The sequence below is a fragment of the Bolinopsis microptera genome, chromosome 9 (assembly GCF_026151205.1).
Source record: "Bolinopsis microptera isolate Bmic1 chromosome 9, MBARI_Bmic_1.0, whole genome shotgun sequence".
In the NCBI taxonomy this organism is placed as follows: domain Eukaryota; kingdom Metazoa; phylum Ctenophora; class Tentaculata; order Lobata; family Bolinopsidae; genus Bolinopsis; species Bolinopsis microptera.
In genome coordinates this window covers 3,822,138-3,843,126 of record NC_087080.1, presented here as the reverse complement: position 1 = coordinate 3,843,126, position 20,989 = coordinate 3,822,138, and the positions used below count along the sequence as shown (strand labels likewise).

Below are 20,989 nucleotides of genomic sequence, written 5' to 3'. Positions count from 1 at the left end.
TATTCCGGCACACTACTTTTCCTGATTAAGTACTCCGGGTACTCCATTAGCTGTCTTGATTACTACGATACAAAAATAGACCTCTAATCACCCACCCTATTTTACAGCATTATGTTGCCCGGATATGCGGAGAGAACCCTCGATACTATCCGAATATGCAGGGATACCCTTGATACTGCCCGCATATGCGGGGTAGATTTCTCAATACTATCCGCTAAGACTGTACAAGGGACACAGTCTAGCTCCACGACTCTAGGCGACTATATGTTCCCAGGAAGGACGGTCAAATTGGAAGAGTACCTGAAGGAGAGATCATGATTCCCCCTCGTTACACTCGCCGCAAGTTCGTGCCACTCACCCTCTTGGAGAAGATATTAATTGCTGGGTTCGTTTACCTTAGTACGTAGTCTCTCACGACTCCTTAGTAACACAAACCTTATCAGGAGAAAACATTGCATCACGGACACCTTTTTTCTTCTTCTTCACGACAACTGAAACAGTGTATTATAGAATAGGGAGAGGTATTGCAGGCATGTCTCCTTGTTGTTTAAATGTTGAAATATCCTCAGGTTGTTGGAGATGGTTTAACAAATCGGTGAATTACACGAATGACGTGGAACGGAAGAGGAGTAATCAAGATATGATCACAACCAGTGTTACCAGCTGCTTCTGAAGAAATTCTGAGGGAAATTCTATGGATTTGATGAGGTCCGTCTTAGATCTTTTTAAATTAACTACAATTTAAGTGACGAGAAAGTCCAACTATTCTAGGTTATCTTAGATTTAACAAGATGAGCGCGCTACCATCCACAGATTAATTTGAACCCTTGGAGTCGTGCACTTGTGATCCATCTTCCAGTTCCAGAGCTTCAATTTATTTTTCATAACTAAAATGATGGTAAATTAGTTTGTTACGAACTTAAACTCGAGTATTTTACATTTAACAAATAGATAGCAGAATGCCGGAAATTCAAATGCACGATGTTAAAATTCACCGCGCTCAAAGATGTAGCAAGATTATTTAAACAAATTTTTACATCACGTGACCGAGTTGATAGTGAAGTACGGTCATCCGATAAGTTTGAAGATATTTTAAAATCGCTGAGAGAGCTGTGAATTTTTTAATTTGTGTTAAGCTCTAATTTAAACCGTCCTTTTGTTGTCCACTTGTAAAACAGCTCCCCCGTGAGGCCTGTAAGAAGTTGACCAACATAAATAGTATGCTCGCAAAATGTTGCTTAATTTTGTTAATGTATGAGACTTGCTTGTAATTTCCGGGGCTCTAATAATAACACCAATTATGCAGAGATTAAATATATTTCGGTATTTTGGTTCGACTCAGGTATTCAAAATATTCTCGGCTCCTAAGTCCCACTTTATTTATTTGGAAGGCCATCCGGCCTTCAACTCTTCAACTTTACCGAACTAAGGTTTATGCAGGAGGTTGGATATGCAAGACGTAAGACGTAAGTTATATAATATGCAGATTGGTGTACCTCAGTAACGAGGTATAATTGTGGCCAGGCACGGATGTCGAGCTGCCGGGTTAGGGTCGCCCAAAAACTGTCCAATGAGAGCCCGGAAGTGTGACAACGAGCCAATCAGCGCCCAGCATTCTCCCCACGTGACACGCCCAAGCACCACCGGCGCTGTATCCCTCGACACGTTAACCCTGATGGTGACGTCACAGCACGTGGTTCACCACACGATCCCCGATTGGTCGTCGTCCCCCTATATGTGACTGTTCACTGTTCTATTTATACACTTCAAATATGTACTGGAAGGTGCGGGGGCTGGTAGAGAGCTTGTCCGTGTATAACACGCAATCCAAACATCGGCACAATCCTACCTCTACACACTCCCTCCACTCGCAGCTACTTTTTGTGAATTCTTGACGCTTTTTCGACTTCAATTTACCTATTTTAACAAATTCCTAGCATTAATATGTGTTGTATGTGCTAGGTTTTGATTGTTACTTGAAGTAGTGTAGTCTCCGCTATTCCGCTACCGCATATCCAGGATTCCTCCAGCAGTCGTGTTAATTGACCTGACTTTGAAACCTAGGATCCGGGGAACTTGTAGCGAGACCCTTCCGCCACTAAATTCCAAGCATTTGTCTAGAATCATAAAAATGCTTACGTCTTTACGTTTCTTTTTATAGGTGATTATTAGGTGCCTTCGTCCCTGCTCCCATTACTATGTGGGCATGTAGCCGCTGTCCTTTCATATCTCCCGTGATCTGATTAGACAACAGTGTCTTAAGTTGAGAGATACGTGCCCTTGACTTATCAGTGATCTTGCTCGTTAAATTGTCGTTAAGTCTACCGAGGATATAGGTTAATAGGTTTAATCGGAAAGTAACGTGGGGTTTGGGTGTTATGTCATCCCCTGCCAGTCATTATGGGGTTGTTACTTTTCCGTCATTCTTGTTGTAGGTAGTCCCCTGTCTTCTTCATTCCAGACACCTGCATGTTGGCCATGTGATAAGGCTGTACCTTTTAAAACTATTTTAGCTCATTACAACTTCCTTAAATAGCTTCTTGTCTGTTTCACGCGTGAAACAGTTCAATGGCTACTCATTCCTGGCTCACATCATCATGTGCCCACGATATGTAATCACTTATAGAGTTATACAGTTATATATGTAATCGTTTACCTTCACAGCCACCATTGGTACAAGTCCATTTAGCTCGTGCTGTCTCTTCTGGATCTGTCAAGATGAGACCACGATATCTAATTATTGTAGGATCCTGCCCACAGAGAGGTGGGGATCTGTGACCCCCACTATTCCAGCCACTTGTCTCGTAGCTTTAATTTGTAACTCCCGGAGTTAAGTAAATTCAGGATCAGTTCATGTGAGCTACTTCTCGTGACCTGACCCTGGCCTGAGATATGTCTTCCTGTCGTTCATTGTTGTAGACCCTGTCTAACATATTGCAACTCTTCTCATCCCACATTCTCCCTCCAGACGCGACGACATTGTTTCTAGTGTTTGGTTTCGGTTGAGTATATAAATATAATATAACTAGCTGTAGACATGTGTCCGGAGAGAGCGCTCACATATTCAATTCCTCTCCAACTCTGTAGTCGCTCTCCTACAGCAGCTGAGCAGCAGTGCTGTCCCTCCTCCTCTCTTTTCCTTGTTTGAGTGCTGTTTGTGCTGAAGTAAGAGGAGTGGCAGCACATCACCAGCACGGTATTCCTCTCTTCTTTTGTCAGCTCATTAGCTCATTCCCCTCCGTGACGCCGGTCTCCTCTGTTTCAGTTTACCTGTTATAACTATAATGATATGCGATATCACTGTACTAGAACTCCAATTTATCCGCATAATATGTAATATAATGGACTGTGCTAAAGAGCAGCCGTTATCATGGTTATTGGTGCACAGTGGTGCTAATATTAGAAATTGTGAACTTAAAACGTTTTAAAGTGAATCTATAATACTGCTACTGTGGTCATTGCCCAGCTTTTGGGAACGGCAAATCCCTTTATGATAAATGATAGGGGGCTCTGTATGCGGGACAGGTAGCCACTTACTCTTCATATACAAAAAATTCAGTAGATCCAACCCAAATCTATCATTTCATTACCCTTTACGCATCATGGGCTCAAAACCCACATGTCTTTGCCTTGCCAAGGTCCCCTGTAGAGTTTAATTAGCTCAGCTAGATTTGTTACATTTAATTGTTCGTGTTGGTGCTCTGTGGTCACACAGCATTCTTGGTTGCAACTCCTCTCACACGCTCACCACCTCCTACTGCTTCCCCTTAGTCCTCCGCATCCTTCCTGCTTGTTACCGTTGACACCCTGGTCCAGGGACCAGGTGTAATGACCTCCCGTTATATCAGGGGGTTGTGATAGCAGTGGTAATTAACCCTCCTCTAGCTCCCATCCGGCAGAACATCAGCTTGTCCGGGTATATTTTCTACTTGTTTCGGCTTGGTGACCAGACACGGGCTGCCACCAGTTACCCAGGCAATGGGATTAGAGTGTCTAGTCCGTCTAGACTATCCTTCACTTGTTACAACTTTACTTCTTCTTCTAAACGATCAAATAGCTGGGCCCAACGGTCTGTCACATCATCATTCCCATTTTTCCGCTCCGAAATGATCCGGCTATTTAATCAACCAATTACAGCTCCAATCAGCTCTTTCAATGATCATCACATGTACCCTCTCATCTAATATGAGTGTTCCACACAACTATTTATAATAGTCCCAGTAGTTACACGGCCCTCGCTCCAGCTAAATTACTTTTTTGCGACTCGAAGAAAGAAAAATAAAGAATGTTGTATATTTTATGCCGTGGGGATTACGCGCCGGATGATCCATAGAGTTGTAAAACTATTAGGCGGTTTATCGTAATGTAATTACTGCCCTGACCAAACATATATAACGATAGCTCCGTTAGCGAGACCTGCTTTCTGTTATCGTCTAGTTATCTCCAATAGGTTCCTGGTGGTCACTATCATGACCAGGATGCGCTTGCACGGTGAGTGCTGATGGGGGATGATTCGGTCCCTAAACGGCACACCGGCTCTTCATCCATATCGCTAGTATAAAATAGAATATATGGATACCCTTCTAATCGATACTATAATTCTACTTGCTTCAAGTATATATTATATATATAGAGATCGTTGTGATTGTTATATTTTATCGTCTAGGTTTATCTATGTTATTAGTTTTAGTCGGCGTTTAAAAGTAGACGAATGCGTTTTCTTTCGGCGAAGTGTCGCTGCAGGATTGTGTTGATACGTGAAGAACACTGATAGATAAAATTCACGTGACACGTTAAAAGCACGCTGCACGTACGACTGCTTGTCAATTTCAGTTCAAATCACCATGTCTCCTGCAATAATTGAGCTGCTCTTCTATTATCACCTGCTTCTCCTTCTCAAGTGGGGAAGATCACATGAAATTACTCCCCCACACGCCTACCTCACTCTACATGCAGGCCACATAATATGTCTGAAATCTAAGGTGGAATGTGCTGGTACCCCACCCCCCGCTACAATATCGCATGTTCACTTCTCTATAGCGGGAACGTCTTCCTCGTCATTGTACCTGCACCGGACTAAAGCTTCCACTTAGGGCCCTGAAGTTAGCTCCAGTCTTATAGGTTTGCGTTTCTTTCCCTTTGTTGAATAGCGGTGTAACGTTAATTTGCCTCGTTTATCAGCGCTATAAATATGACGAATGAAACCTTTTGCTAGACGCCAGCATTTCGTCGGTATTACAACTGTGAGTGGGTGTGGAGTACTTGATGCGCGTTTGGCAGACGCTGCTTCGCTCAACTCATATTTGATATCTGTCGCTAATTTTTCACGACGCCATAAAATATTTATTTTCGTTCTGTTGTCCAAGTTTTTGTTGTTGCCTAATTTGGGGCTTAACCCGGTTTAGAAAATTCTAGCTCTTTATTTATAAGTTACAGACATTGTTATGTAATTACTTTAATTTCTTTATAAGTTGTTTCTACAATTGCATTGTTCTGCTGTCTCTCGGCGTATACAAACACGTCCAGGAAAAACTATTCATTATTTAATTATTTACTACTTTTGAATTCATCTGCACACGTATTGATATTCGATAGTAGAAACACTTATAATCCAATTTTTAAACTTGCCTAACCATGTTAATAATCATGATTATTGTTAATAACCATGTTTGTAACCACCCTCTAACCCCACAACCTACCAGGAATGAAGCGCGTTGTGTCCCTCCCCGCCCTAACATGGTTCTTATCCCTCATCATTCCATCCCTCTCCCGGAACCTGTTTGTCGATTACTTCATGACATCAGAGACCCAGTACCTAAATTCTAGGTGTTGCAAATCAGATAACACCGACCTCATTGTCATACACCCAGGTATGATTTGATCTGCGAGTTTTTATATCAATATGATCCTATCCCTTTTGTGGCTCCTCGTCGTATGACTGTGAACTATTTTTGTGACTTTACGCACTAAATTACACATCTTAGGAATATTTTCCGTTTGAACTGGCCGAGATTAGCTTCGTTTAATCTGGATTAAAGCGGGGCGTGCCTTAAGTTTGGTCAGAAGTCAGACACCCGACAATTGTATTTCCTATCCATGCTGCAAACGATCATTTTCTGTAATTCGTACAAATACTTAGCTCTGTAATTTTGATATAGTCGGATTTCCAACAAAATCACGTTTACATGACGCCAAATTCATCGTTTCAGAATCTTCGCTGGAGAACACCGAATCACTTTTCCTAAACTTTACAATAAACAGAAACCTACTACGCCACACCAGAGAAAAGGTTTAACTTCACATTTTCTCTTTTAACTGTAAGGATTTTATATTTTCTATACATTCGGCGTGTAACCTATTTGATTGAACGCTAACTCGCCATCCAGACATATTTTTTGCGATTTTGTCTGCAATCGGTTTGCGGCCAGCCATTACTTGCCCTTTGCCATTAACCGACACCCCATTTTTTCCTTCTCTATTTATCGGTTCTAATGCCCGGAACAATTCCCGACCCGAAGGTTTTGTACACCTCCTTGATTTTCTGGCACCCCATAATTTGATCTGGTTTCAGTCACTCTGCAGCGCAGAGCTGCGTCTGTACCAACAGGGACAGTCTACACGGCAACCCCAACGGATAGAGGTCCTCCTTAGGGGACTCTACGTTCTGGACAGTAAACAGCTGGGCCAAAACGTCCGGGGCTGGAAGAATTTCAATGTGTACGACGCTTTTATTGACGATAACTCGCTTCCTGAGGTTAGTGAGCAGGTATTTTACTTTTTTATTTCTTTTTTTGTTCTTTGTAATTCAACTTTTTTTTATCATGTCTCGTTACAGAGTGAGAAAGTTAGCGCTCAATTACAAAGTAATATGGAGGCATTTTATATTGCTATAACCGTTTTTTTTAACAGGAGTTAGTAAAAGATACACGAAACAAGGTTCTGATACGTTTTGAAGTAAGGCCTCACAAGTTGGACTTGCAGAAGAACTTGCTGCCCCATTTCAAATCAGGAATTATCGGCGAACACAAGTAAGTCAGATCCATTATGTCATCATTTGTCAAGGTTGATTCAATCGCCCTTGTTTCGCCAAGACTATTATTTGTACGTGCAACTTTCAATCCTTTTTCAATAATCTACATATTAATAATAGAATTAAGCTATGCCTTCCAGTCGTATAGTCCAGCTGAGGCCTGATAAAAACGTCCTACGTTACTTAACTTGTTTTTATTGAAAGCTGATATAATCACCTCAGTTTACTTATCTTGTTATTATCGATTTAATCGTATAAACTCTCTTTTGTGATTTCCTGTTTACCGAAGAACGTGGAATATGTGTCTCTAAAAACATTTCATTCAGGCCAAGAATATTTCTGAAAAGTTGTAGACAGTCTAAGAGGAAAGTTGTCAACAACTTTACTCGAAGGTACGACAACGCCCGAACTCCTGCCAGCAAATTTAATGTAAGTAAACTTTGTAACTCTTTTCTATAATAAATTTACTCAAGGCTAAGTATAACTATTACTAATTATTTTGTTACTTTAGTGTTAATAATATCATGCCTTTGCCTTTAATGTCAATAAGCAAATTAGTTTACTCCTCGATTTCTTTTGACGGGAAACACGCGCGCACATACAATATAATACAGACGACGAGCTGCTCTATCAGCTACAACTACACTCAACTCTTTATCTGTATCGTGACTCTATATCCTAGAAGAATCCCTGAAATTTAACGATCGATTAAGCTGTCGCTGGCTACGGGGGGCCACTGCTCAATTGTTAACGCCGGTTCTTGGTGGTTAGAGTTACCTTTCAATTCATTTTAAGTATTAGGGGTAGCAAGAACTGTCTGAATTGGGTAATAACGTCATGGTGTGGAGCATTACTATTAGATCTTCCCTTTGACATAGCCAAAAATCTGCAATTCTGGTAGGCTGTTATTGACTTTCTTTTGCAAGGTCATGATTTTATCGATTGATGATTTATTAGTCACGTTTATCGGAGGAATTTGAACTTTACTTAAAATTGTCCGGGTGAAATTCCCAAATAGGGCTTTACTGCGACCTTTGACAGGGTTCGAAATGGGTTAATTTACAGGAAAACGTTTTTCGGAACTTTTTAAGTTCCCCGTTTGGGATATGCACAAAGTAATTTTTGGAGATTCCTTACTCAAAAAAAAAGTTCAAACTAACGATATAGCACAATGACTAGGATAGTTATTTATATTCTATCCGATTTCCCAAAAATATGGAAAACTGGACGATGGGTAAAAGTCGTTAAACATGCTTTAAACATAAGAATATTCCCTCTCCGCAAAATGTATACATAACTGATAACTCTTAATCAGTGTTTACAAAACATTTATTCATCGAGCAGGAAGAGTCTTAAACAGTCTTAAACATACGTGTTCTTAAGTTGGCCAATAGTTATGGAAGTTTATTTCAGGAACCAAGTTACTGGCTGAGCCCTGATGACCAGGATGAGGGTAAGTGTGGGGTGCGACTCCTTTACCTTCAGTTTGATAAAGACATGTCCATACCCTCCATCCGGGCCCCTCAGGGTGTGTACGTTAACTACTGTTCTGGCAGCTGTCCTTATCTGTGGAAAACTGAGGATCCACCCCTTCACACTCTTATCTTAGGTGAGATAAATCATATTCTTATCTTAGGTGAGATAAATCATATTGTTATCTTAGGTGAGATGAATCATCCCCTCCATTCACATTCTTAGCTCAATTCAGATAAATCATGCCTACATACCTATTGTTATCGTATTTCTGCGGGATAGCGTGCAGACAACTGTTATCATATTTCGAAATGCTTGTGAACATAGCATTCATAGCATACTTCTATTGTCGACCGCCGACCACCAGCACAGATTGCTGAAAACCACAAAACTATTTCGAACATGTTTTAGGTCAGTACGCAGAGCAGATAAGAGAATCAGTGTATGAACCGTGTTGTGTGCCGGCTAAATACGAGGCTGCCGAGGCCATCACTGTTGAGAATCAGGTATATTATATATTTACTTGTTAAAGTTATTAAATTATATGTTAATATTTATGAGATATTAATATTTATAAGCTTAAGATATTTATGAGCTATAATTATTTATGAGCTCAAAATATTTGTAATCTATCAATATTTATTTAAGAACTTTCACCTCAAACAGTTTAGTGTCTAGTACTAGTAGATTCTGGGATAGGTATTCAAATATAAGAAAATGGCCTTGTAATTTACAAAACTTATTTTCAGATAATTAAGTTTGACGACCTAAGAGTTACTTCCTGTAAGTGTGTTTGAAGTTGCACGTGTGACGCGTTTCCATGGCGCGCAGCTGCGTCGCCCCAGTAACCAGGCACCGAACGTATGAGCACATTTTAGTGGCCCTCGAACCGTGAAGCACAGAGAAAGAACCCGTGGAATATTCTCTGGAATATTCTCCAGAACTCTAGAAGGTAAGAGGGATTTTTCTGAGACCATGGGTTCAAATGACTGATGAGAATTGGAGAGACCGAAATGTACTGTGTGTGTTATTTATGTATGATGATCAGATTTATAGTAACATTATTTTGTAGCGATTGTTTTGACGCGTTTTGATAGGACCTAGCTAGAAAACGGACTAAAATTTATTATTTGAACTTTTTCTTTGTTGAAAGTGGAAATCAGCAAAATTCTTTCAAGGAATATTTTTGAATTGTTGAAAACAGCATCAAATGTTGTGTTAAGTTAAACTATAACTCTAAGATGCGTGCTTGTGTGTGTGCTTTATTTCTATTTTGCTTTAAATTTTGATTTTATCTTACAGTTACTGAAGTCGATACCTTTGTCGCAATAAAGATTTCCTCCTGGCATGAGTGTACGTTTCTTTTTAAAAATTTCATTTCCGGCTATCGCCCTACGCTAAAATAAGCATGTATTTGATAAACAATTCCCTCTGAATTGACTCAGAAAATGATAGAAAGAAGGTCCACAACATATCGGCTTTGAATTCGAGGAATTTAATTTAGGTTTAGTTTGAATTTTGATGTAAATAAGAGTTTAAATTTAAAATATATATGATAATGAATCTGTATATTAGCCAGAATTTTGATTTCACCAATCTTTTAACTCCTTCTTTAATTTTGTTTAATATCCACCCGAATTTTTACCAATGAACAACACCAATTTTCTGGTAAGCTATTTACAATCGTATTTACTATAATGATTGATAAATAACATATCAATTACAAGTACCCCAACTACTACAAGTAAATCTACCCCAAACATGAATCATTGTCTCTGCTTTGATCTTACATTAATTATATTATTAATTTCTTCTGGTAATTAATTTATTCCTCATCACTTGATGAAACCTTCCTTTGTCGGGCATCTTTTCCCTTGGTTCTGAAAAGAAACTCATTTAATTTGGACCGCAAACACCATATTCATAATAAGGTTAGGGTTCTGTCATTTTTCAATTCAGAGATGGAAATATCAGCGTCTGCATAAATTACACGGCCGCTTAATGCAAACAATTAAGTTCAAAAGGTTTTGAGAGGGATTTAAACGATTCTAATTGATCGTAAAATCTGGTCTTGAGTATTAGCTTAACTTACGGTCGGTTCATGACTTTCTGCTGCATCTCAACAGCAAGATCATAGGCCTGCTTAAAGTATTCAACTTGGACGGTAGTCAAGTCCTCGACATGACACACCATCTCTGCGTTCTTTTGGTCCCTCTCCTCGAGGATTTCCCTAGTCAGTTCGTACTGCTCATCGAACTTCTTCTGGGCTTCATCCACGAACTGTTCAAGTTCTTTCATCTCGTCGGCGGTCTTGGCGGCTCTGACACGGTTCTTGGCGGCATCAAGATCCAGTCTGAGTGCGGTTAAAGTTCTTCGTTCGGTCTGAAGTGGCATTAAAAGGGTTATAATGGGGTTTTGAGGGATATAATTGTTTTGTAATAGACTTCCAGCTTAGTCATTAAGAAACTTGTCTCTTTTAATGCATTAGCCTGAAATTACTTTGACTTTTGATGTTATTCGAAAGACCCCCGATTTTAAGTGATGAAGTAAATCTTACATTGATGGCACCCTCTTTGCTGGCGGAATCCATGAAGGGTTTGACGAACTTATAGAAAGCTTCCTTGATCATCTTGTGTTCGCTTTCTCCGATCCTGTTCTCGTAGTCTCCCATGATCAGGAGGGCTTGTCCGTAGTCGGAGGCGCTCATGTCACTTCCAGCGTTCAGCATGCAGATTCCCAGCTGTTCGGTATAGGTGTGACGGATTTCACGATCGTTTCCGATCTTTTCGGTGACGAAATCCTCGAATCGGTAGGCTGAAAAGAGATAGTAATAAGGATTTATAATTCTTATCGCTTGGATTTGGTAGATTTTACCATGCCAATTTAATGTCCAGGCTAGATGAAATTTAGTATGCTTCTCTAAACCGTGTGACAAATTAGAGCTTAAGTAGGATTTTGATGAGTTTATGTCGTCTGGGAGAAAAGTATTTCCTAACCAGAATTTACCGATTGAATGTTGTTATGGTCGCTCTAAAATTGTGATTGGCATAAAAAGCCGTTCTGACACTATGATGACAAGGTAACATTGGAGATAGCTGTCATTTAGGGCATCAGACCCCCTTACTAAACCACACTTTCTCGCATTTTCGGCCTTTAACTAGTCCGGCAATGAAGCGTTTCAGATAAATATAAATAATGGCGTATTTTGTTGGTGTGAGTTGGGCTGTTAAATGTGGGCACGATAAGGTTTTATTCCTGTAGAAGGTTTAAAATGTCAAAAAATGGTTCCAGAAAAGCCACAACAAAAAGAGACCAACTTAATCATAATGCTGTTTCTTAGGGTTAGTGCAACGAACCGTAGAATAGGAACCAAAGTTTGCAGACTCTAAAATGACTTAATCTCACTTCCAAACAGCATGACCATTGTGCCTAATAAAAATCTCTATTTGCTCGAGTGTAACGGAAGATGTGCAGCACTAATGATAAGAAACTCACATTTGAGTCACTCGAATTCCAGTTACCCTTAATCTTATCATCATTTGACTCCAAGTGGAGGGGCTAATATTTTCATTATTGTTGATATCATTGCCCGAATTAGAAAGTTTCATTTACCAGGATTGGGTTGGAGAACCAGCTCGACTTTGGAGGTCAACATGCTGGCCCAAAAGGCGTGTTTATCGACCCTGTTGCACAAGTCCTGGAATTCACGGTCGTAGTCGGTTCTCTGTACTGTCCCCATTTTCTCTCCGGTTACCTGAAAAGTGGGACTGTGTCAGGGGAATTCACACCTCTGTAGAAATGAATATTTTAAATTGATGTGTCACTGGGACTTTGTGCAGGTGTGCGATTATATTGTTTGCTGTTACAGTCCACAGATGCGATTATCAACTCCACATTCAACATTTGGTCCCAAAAGTATTTATCACAATAACGGAATGGTGTTAACGTAATTTCAGTTTGTCCTTAAAAGTCGCCCTTGAATTACTAATCTATTCTCTCCGAATTTTACGGTTGATAATATGTCAGTCTAATGAAAATGGGGACACAAACATAGGTACTCATCTAGCCTTAGACTATGACGACAACAGACTTAAAACTACCCTCAGATATAATATTGACTATTGGCTCAAGTCTAAGTCTCTCCCAAATGTATGGTTAGCTCATCGTGACACAGTCAGAATACGATAGATTACAGGTTATGATACCCACATGTAGTGTTATACCTACATCGTGCAGGTACATGTAACCTGCCTAATCTGTAACTAAAAGTATTATTTTACCTGTCTCGCCCTATTATATCCCACTTTTACGAAATGGGCAAATTGCTTTCCCGCTGAGCCCTCAGCTTTGCGGTCGATCTTTTCGTACTTCATATCGGCTAGTTATCTACAAGCGGGATGATTTTAGAAAAGATCACGTCGTTGGATTGCTGTGTAAAAGGAAATATAGGATGTATCCCAGTCGGGAAATGCAGAATACATCACCCAGTGCTAAGAGATAAACCCCTGAAACTAGGGGGTGGTTCCCCTGAAAATTGTAGTCAAATACCGAAACTAGACAGCGCTTTGTTGTAAGGCAAGCATCAGAAAAGTCTCTCCCAAACAATGGGACAATCTATCAGGTCGGGGAATATGGCTTAAAATTTGATTATCAAGATTTAAGGAACGTTTTAGTTGCTGTGTAAAAACGATGGTCAGTAGCCGGGTTGATGGTGTAGATTGTAATACTATTTTATAATGCTAATTGTGGGGTTCAGTTAGTTGAGTTGCAATAAAACTTCCGGGAAAATGTATCAAAAACAAGATTAAATATAATCTAAGACGTGGAAGCAAGGTGAAATTCAACGACAACAAATGATTACGGTGCTTGAGTCCATAACATCATCCTTCTAAAATGGTTGCATTTCCTGGTTCAAGTCCCAATCTTAATTTAGATTAGTTGAGATCATCCGAATAGTGATTGGCTTTCACTTAGCTAAAAATAATAAGCATTTCCTTAGCAGCTTAAATCATAAAAGTTTTACGTGATCAGCATGCACATTACATTTGCACCTTGAATTTTGATTTCTCTCATATGAATATGTAACGCAAATAATCCAGGAATTGACGAAAATTATCATTGGAATTTTGAGACCATTACATAACCGTTTTACTTAGCTAAAAATACGAAGCATTTCCTTGTCAGCTTAAATCATGAAAGTTTTACGTGATAAGCATGCACAATGCACATTACATTTGCACCTTGAATTTTGGTCACTCTTATCTGAGTAAATGTAACACAAATAATCAATGAAAGGAATTGACGAACATTATCATTGAGATTTTGAGACCGTTACATAACTATTCCCAAAACTAGGTTTGCAAAATATTAACTTAGGTGTGATCAATATTTATAGAGTTATACCATTAAGAAAACGACATTGAACTTAAAAATTATGCAAATAACTGACTACTTTGTCCCTTTGACATTCTCTTTCTATGAACTCTGGCCAATATGGCCTACAAATTTGAGCGAACCTTAAAGATATCTTAAACTCCAAGTAACTGGCGTCAGTCCAATCTTTTTCGACCATGCCTCCTAAAGATCCGTCTCAGAACGATACAAATCATTGGTTGTAATCCTTGTAATCCTTGTAATTACATTCATTTGTCTCAACACAGGTGTAAATTCCGTAAAATAACAGTCTATTTCAAATATTATTTCAGTACTTTAAGACTAAGGTGCTGATAATACCAAATTAATATTATATCTATACTAAATGCTAAGAGTAAGCCATCAAATTGATTTCTTAAGATTAAGAACACAAGCTTATCACTAGCATAATAGTATTTATATAATTACAAATTGATCTAGTTATATAGCTGAAAATAATGATATTGGGTTTTTGTTGTTTCTGCAATTTCTGTCCGACTTTATGACATCAGTAGACGGCAGACTGATTCTTACAAATAAAAACGACTGTACGAATTACCTGTCAAAAAATTACGAGACAAATTTTTAAAAAGGGCCAAAAATGACTAAATAACTTTTAGGCAGGTGGTTGATTGTGGTCTGGCTTAAATTGGATTCGTCTGACAGGATCTGAAAAATTCCTGCTGTCTATTAGTTTCTCAAACATTAAGCTGTAAGTGAGTAGGGGCAGGTAACTAGATAATCGTCCCATCTTCGGCCGATTTAGACAAGATATAATGTAGCCTACTAGGAGCTGGCTCCATCCCGTAGTGACAAATTCTAAATTATTGTTCACGTGGATTTAGAGGCGAAAGATCGGACAAAACAGGCCGGATTTTACCAGATGTATCATATCACAGGTGCATTGTATCATGCTGATCAAAGTTTCGGAGTATGTTTCATGCGGTATGGGGGTTTTTTTTGATATGTGACAGCTGTCCACCAATAAACATAAAGCTGTGGTTTATTCTATTAAACAATAGAGCATTTTGAACATTTAAAATATACTTTGTAACATTAAACATTGTGGGATGCCACAATTCAAATCGTGTAGACAGACATAGAATGTTTAAAAACGTTTCATTCGCGGATTGGTGTCAACACAAAAATGAAGCTTTATGATCTATTTGAACTGGATTCAGTTGTATACATCATGAACTAAACGGATATTTCACGGCTCTTAAACACTCCTAAATTTCAACAAACAAAACATTTAACAGTACGCAAACACCCAAACGGTCACCTCTACTGGTTATTTCAAGGTTCTGTATTGCAATAGTAATACCATTCGATCAGTATTTTTTTAAACGTGGTAGATGGTTATTTTACATTCCTTATGTTATGGTGTATATCTAATAAACTGAGATTTCAAACTATCGCTCTACTACCACTACTAGTGCTACTAGTACTACTAGTACTACTACTACTATTAAACGGTTATACCACAGTTCTCAAACGGTCACATCTTTGACCAGTTATTCTACGGTTCTCATTCTCAAACGTTTATTTTACGATTCTTTACGTCTAAACGGTTATTTCACAGTTCTCAAACGATCATATTACCCAACACATTAAACCACAAACCTGAGCAAAACGACGAGAACAGTGCATAAAGAAGTGGTTGAACTCGGTGAAAGTCTTGACGGCGTGCGCCTGGCATTCCTCCTCTGGCTTAAACATCTTGGATAGCTAGCTGCTGAGCGAGAAGGGGTTAGAGTTGTAGTTTATGTTGGGTTTTGTTGATTGAAATCTTTCAAGTTAATCAATTACCTAAACAATTTACAAAACGAAAATGTATTCCAAAATAAGTATGGTGATAAATTATATTGCCTTTTTACCCAGAAAAACAAATTGGGCTATGAATGCAGCGAAATTATCTGGGAGATACCAACAAAAAAAAATAATAAAACTCTCCTACATCCTACATTCTACAAACTTGTAGTTGCACTGAGCTGAGACTCATGATCATTGCAAGATGGGGCCATCTTTGAAAAAGTTAACGGTCATAACTTTATGAATAATAAAAATGTGCCAACTCGAGAAGATCGTTTCACAAATTTTCATTGTTCATTATTGATGGTGAACTTCATTAGACTAATTAAAGAGAAAATGAATTTCCAAGACAGGATAAACAATTTCTATCGATAATTCGTATCGTCAATTGGAACAAACGTTTTAAAAACATTTAAAATTAAACAATATAAACCACCAAATTGATAGCTGACGAGACATCTAAAAATCTCAATTCTAAATCTAATGGCCTGTACAACTTTGCCGTGGCAAGATGAAGACTATTTCTTGATTTGTGTTACAGTAGACGATTTGTTATGCTACAGCATAAATGTGGCAAAGTGCGATTAAGATGTTATGAAAATCGTCAAAGTTCAAAAGGTGTTTTGGAGGGAAGGCTGGATTCAATTTGATGTGAAAAATGAAACGAAAAGGGCTGATCAAACATTCGCATGTCCGGAATCCGGATAGGAACCTTGAAAAAAGTAAATTCGCTTGTTAAGTCTTGGATACTTGGAAGAATCACCGAAATTAAGTGACCCTATTTAGATACGTAATTGAAAGAGAACAAGAAATTTGCGAAGATGTTATATCATCCGCATAAAGGATTCCCGAATTAGAATCGGTGATTCACCGATTCTAAGCCCGGCTTGCTCGTCTACCCGGAAGTCATCAAATCATCATTTAAAATAGCAGACAGCATTGCAGTAAACCAAGTAGGAAAGTGAGAAATGAAATGAGCTCAAGCAAAGGAGTTTGCATTAGCTAATAGACACATAGTCATACAATGATACATATTCTAAAAAGATAATAAATAAAATCCATCGACATTGATTGTAAACAGGAAATTGTAGCATGTCTTGAATAAAACAGAGGTATAGTGAAAATGTTCATGAGATCTTCATTATGCCTTTTAAGCTGAAGGAGGTTGAAGCTTATTGCTCGTATTCATCAATTTATAAACTGAATAAAAGTGTCAAATCAAGTGCAATTGTAGTACTATTCACTATTATCGTTATTAAAATCTAATTTTCAACATTTTTTTATAACCTATAATTAGACTGGGATACTAGCTGGTATTGGACCCATTTTATTGTTCCCCTCCAGTCGTGAATACAGGATATTTAAATTCTTTATCGCTGATTACGTCCCGGATCTCCAAAAGCGAAATTGATATCTTCAATTCCTATCGTATTAATAAGCAATACTGTAACTTCCCAGAGGTTACTTACTTATCAAACCATTGTACGTGAGAGCGTTAGTGTTTATATTACTATTTATTAACGACAAGAGAAACATTAAATTAATTCCTTCCGTAACGTCCTGAATAAATATAGTAATAGTATTAGTTACGAAAACAAAATTTACTAAACATTTTAAAACTGAACACCAAAAACTATATTAGTATTACTAATGCAAATATGTCATAGCGTGATAACGCGGTCAGCAGGTTTGTCCTGAGCCAATTCCAAATTATTGAAAGAGACACGTGTAGTCGTGTAACGTGTGGCTGGTATTACTAGTAGTAAGATCAATGTTAATAAAATCTTTTATTTCGTGTAAGCTGCCGCCTAACTATATTATGTCGGCACTTACTGTACTCACCTGGACGGCACCAGCCTTTATCGCCAATGTAATGGCAAATGTTGTGTAATTTTGTTACATGTTTAATGTTAGTAAAAATTACAAATGACTAAGCATAATTGACGATGTCAATTCTTTACAGCTCGGCGAGTGGCGAGGCCCAGTAGCGCATTTCGCCGATCTAACGAAGATCGATTGCGAAAAGCATTATTGGATGCGCGGCCCAGTAATATAAGGCATCGCGCTACAATGTTGTAGGTTTATAACCTACCAGGACGCGCGCCGAGTTGGACTCGTCGACGGTTCTAATTATATATGAAACAAATATTTTACGAGTATCACCCGTTAAGCTACAATGACAAAGGATAATCATTGATCATTCACATTGTATGTTACGATCAAAACTTAAAATCTCAAATATGTCACGCGGCGTTAGGGGTCGTTCGTTGATTACGGGGGGTTTGGTCGTTGATTACGTAATCAAAATTTTAATTTTTTACCGATTTTCGAAATACCAATTGGACAATTTTCGTTAATTATGTAATCAAAATCTTCTCAAGTCTCAGACAGCAATGAATAATGTGTATTTCTTGTATCTCTACATCAAAATTTAACTCAAAATGGGGGGTGTCTACTGTCTAATCTTGATTACGTAATATAGTCGGGGGGTTTGGTCTTGATTACGGGGGGGGGCCGGGGTTCAAACCTTGATTACGTAATATGGAGGGGGTTCGGTCTTGATTACGGTTGATTACAGAGGGGGGGTAAAAATTGCCAAAATATTGATTACGTAATATGTGAACGACCCCTTACCATTGACGGATGTGGTATGTTACTCGTCTAAATTTCTTCAAAGTACCGCGCGCGCGCCGGGCTAATCCATTATATTAACAATGGACAAGTCGTCAAGTCATAATGTAGCGCTTTAAAGTCGATTGCATATATCATATCGTTCGTATTATAAAATTAAAAGCTTGTTTGAGTAAGTCACGTGATTTATTGATGATGCAACATTTTTCAAATAAAAGTACAAAGTACGTCTTCTTTTCGAAATATCAACCGGAATGTAATTATTATATTGTATGTATTACTCACTCCTATATTACGTCGTGACCCCCATATAATAATTGTGAATTGTAGTTTCACTAGTATCGTTGTAGCGCGATGCACTACTGGGCCGTGCCGCGCATTTAATAATGCTTCTCGCAACCACACCCGATTTTATGCAGATCGGCGAGATGCGAAGGATTGACATCGTGATCAATCAATTAGTATCGTGGCCACTGCGATGTCAATTCTTCGCAGCTTTGCCCAGTAACGCATCTCGCCGATCTAACGAGAAGCATTATTCATTAATGATTATTGGATGCGCGACGCGGCTTTTGCAGATACATGTTTCGTATCCAACTAGTGGCGCGAAAAGTGGCATGCAACGTATGTCAACGCTTACCTGGGGAGCTCAGGCTATTATGTTCATTAAATAGAGATTCGGCGGAATGACAGGCTGAGCGCGGCCCAGTAAGTCAACGCAGCCCAGTACACAGTAACCAGTAACGCATCGCGCTGCGAATAATTGACATCGTCAATTAAAAAACTTTTAAACACGTTCTCTGGGTGTAGTAACCCTGAATAGCTAAAGTGAATGACTACTGCATGCTGTAGAATTCGAAATTATAACTAACCTTCCACACTGACTGACTGACTCCAATTACCCTCAGCCCTAACTCTTACTGAAAGGAAGCATATTTTTTATTAAATACTTTTCAAACTTTACAGAGTACAGCAATTACAACGAATGAAATAAACTCGAATAAAATATTGCCCCCGTCTGTAAAATCTGTCGGGAGACCAAACACGGTACTGCACAGTAAAACGTGCCCGCAATTACATGGCCCCGATATGATTTTTTAAAATGTGAAACAAAATTGTGATAAAATAAATGTGTGGTGAAGAATGTGAAACAGTTCAAATTTCTTCAGACGAGGCTGATACACTGTTCTTATCAGAGCTGACAATCTTATTGTTCCTTATGAAATGAACTCTGTTAGGCTCTGCTTTCCTCTTCTCTTTCAATTCCTCCCAGAGCTTCTTGTAAGCTCTCCTTTCTTCCACTGATCTGTCTGGGCAAATGTAGATACTTTTATAGCCCTCTTTTGTGCGTAGTAGTTTCGCTTTTCGCAGCACCTGAGTAACCATGTCAGAGCTATTTAGAGATAGTTTAGTTGGTCGTATTAATGTGTCCACTCTCTTCAGACCAACTCTACAACAGTCACGAAAAGAAGGTTTCTCGTTTATCTCACCAAGAACTTCAGCAACTTTGTTTTCTAACTTCTCGCCGTCGGATTCACTTATTCCGTAGATTACGACGTTTCTGCTTCTTTCATCCTTTTCAGCTATTGTCTTAACTGCAGTACAGATCTTCTTTGGCGTAAGAGCAGCTGCACAAGTCTTTTTCAGGGCAGAAGAATATGATTTCATTTCTGTCTGCACAGTTGTTTGAACAGACTTGAGTTCTTCGTCCTTCTTTTCAATGAGCTGCTTCTGCAAATCAATGACAGTTTTCTGCTCCGCGATTACTGAAATGTTTTGTTTATCTACTCTCTCCGCAGCCATTTGCAAATGAGGAGCCGCATAACGATTCAAAATGAAACAAACAGTTTGCAGCCAATCACACAGTTTTTCTTTCGAAACTGATCGCTTGTTCAGGTTTTTCAATACTAGATCTCCGTATTCCTTAACATCCAGTTCATGGCACATTTCATTAAAAACACTGTTTGTAGCTCTCGCTACCTGATCTGCATGTCTGGCACTAAACAGATCATCATTATCGGGGTCATCGACCAAATGCTTCGTATGTTCATGGTATGAGTACTGCATCGTGTATATTCCAATGTACAGTTCTTGTATACAGGCTACACAACGATCACACTAAAAGACAAGCACTTCTTATCGCAAGTTACAACAGCTGATAACAGAGCTCGCTATTTGCAACCAAATGTAAAACGACTACACATATGTGATATCAAATATGGCATTTACTGGGCCGCGCTCAGCCTGTCATTCCGCCGAATCTCTATGTTTATGAACATGATAGCCTGAGGTCCCCAGGTAAATATGGCATATGCTAAAATGTAAAACCTAGCCTTACGTTGTAGGCGCAGGCCCGCCGCGCGGCTTTCGCCCCGATTCTAAGTGAAATGACAATGGGGGTCACGACGTGATACAACTAAAACTGTATTACACTAACATGAACAAGAAATTAGAGCAACTTCGTAATATAATTATAATTATATTATATTACGGTCATATCTTGTAGCGCGATGCACTACTGGGCCGCGCATCTTCTCGCAACCTTCGGTAATTAATCGGCGAGATGCACCATTGGGCCTCGCCGAACTGCTAAGGATTGACATCGTGAATCAAGGTCATATCACGTGATCG

The 20,989-nt window shown here is 38.9% G+C and overlaps 2 protein-coding genes across 4 annotated transcripts; one reads left to right on the top strand and one right to left on the bottom strand.

Moving 5' to 3' along the window:
- Nucleotides 1-105: 105 nt before the first annotated feature.
- LOC134820908 (transforming growth factor beta-1 proprotein-like) lies at nt 106-10,107 on the top strand. Of its 2 annotated transcripts, XM_063831557.1 has the most exons (10): nt 106-385; nt 570-708; nt 5,703-5,870; nt 6,210-6,289; nt 6,572-6,754; nt 6,910-7,028; nt 7,357-7,459; nt 8,444-8,639; nt 8,915-9,009; nt 9,253-10,107. In XM_063831557.1, the coding sequence occupies exons 3-10, from the start codon at nt 5,705-5,707 to the stop codon at nt 9,298-9,300; spliced, it is 990 nt and encodes a 329-aa protein (XP_063687627.1). In that variant the 5' UTR covers nt 106-385; nt 570-708; nt 5,703-5,704; the 3' UTR covers nt 9,301-10,107. The 2 variants fall into 2 exon arrangements, with proteins under 2 accessions (XP_063687627.1, XP_063687626.1); XM_063831556.1 differs by lacking the exon at nt 106-385 and having other exon boundaries at nt 627-708; nt 6,572-6,766.
- Nucleotides 10,108-10,168: 61 nt separating this feature from the next.
- LOC134820910 (endophilin-A3-like) lies at nt 10,169-15,652 on the bottom strand. Of its 2 annotated transcripts, none has more exons than XM_063831558.1 (5): nt 15,539-15,652; nt 12,116-12,257; nt 11,061-11,317; nt 10,596-10,885; nt 10,169-10,383 (listed from the first exon to the last, which is right to left on the bottom strand). In XM_063831558.1, the coding sequence occupies exons 1-5, from the start codon at nt 15,632-15,634 to the stop codon at nt 10,329-10,331; spliced, it is 840 nt and encodes a 279-aa protein (XP_063687628.1). In that variant the 5' UTR covers nt 15,635-15,652; the 3' UTR covers nt 10,169-10,328. The 2 variants fall into 2 exon arrangements, with proteins under 2 accessions (XP_063687628.1, XP_063687629.1); XM_063831559.1 differs by lacking the exon at nt 15,539-15,652 and adding an exon at nt 12,784-12,885 and having other exon boundaries at nt 10,234-10,383.
- Between the last annotated feature and the right edge of the window lie 5,337 nt (nt 15,653-20,989).

Excerpts from the sequence above, each read along its gene's own strand:
- LOC134820908 (XM_063831556.1), top strand. The coding sequence starts at position 5,705 with ATGAAGCGCGTTGTGTCCCTCCCCGCCCTAACATGGTTCTTATCCCTC. Across the intron at positions 8,640-8,914 it reads CCTTCACACTCTTATCTTAG|GTCAGTACGCAGAGCAGATA; the intron begins GTGAGATAAATC and ends AACATGTTTTAG. Across the intron at positions 9,010-9,252 it reads CCATCACTGTTGAGAATCAG|ATAATTAAGTTTGACGACCT; the intron begins GTATATTATATA and ends ACTTATTTTCAG.
- LOC134820910 (XM_063831558.1), bottom strand. The coding sequence starts at position 15,634 with ATGTTTAAGCCAGAGGAGGAATGCCAGGCGCACGCCGTCAAGACTTTC. Across the intron at positions 12,258-15,538 it reads GTTCTCGTCGTTTTGCTCAG|GTAACCGGAGAGAAAATGGG; the intron begins GTTTGTGGTTTA and ends CCCACTTTTCAG. Across the intron at positions 11,318-12,115 it reads GGTTCTCCAACCCAATCCTG|CCTACCGATTCGAGGATTTC; the intron begins GTAAATGAAACT and ends ATCTCTTTTCAG.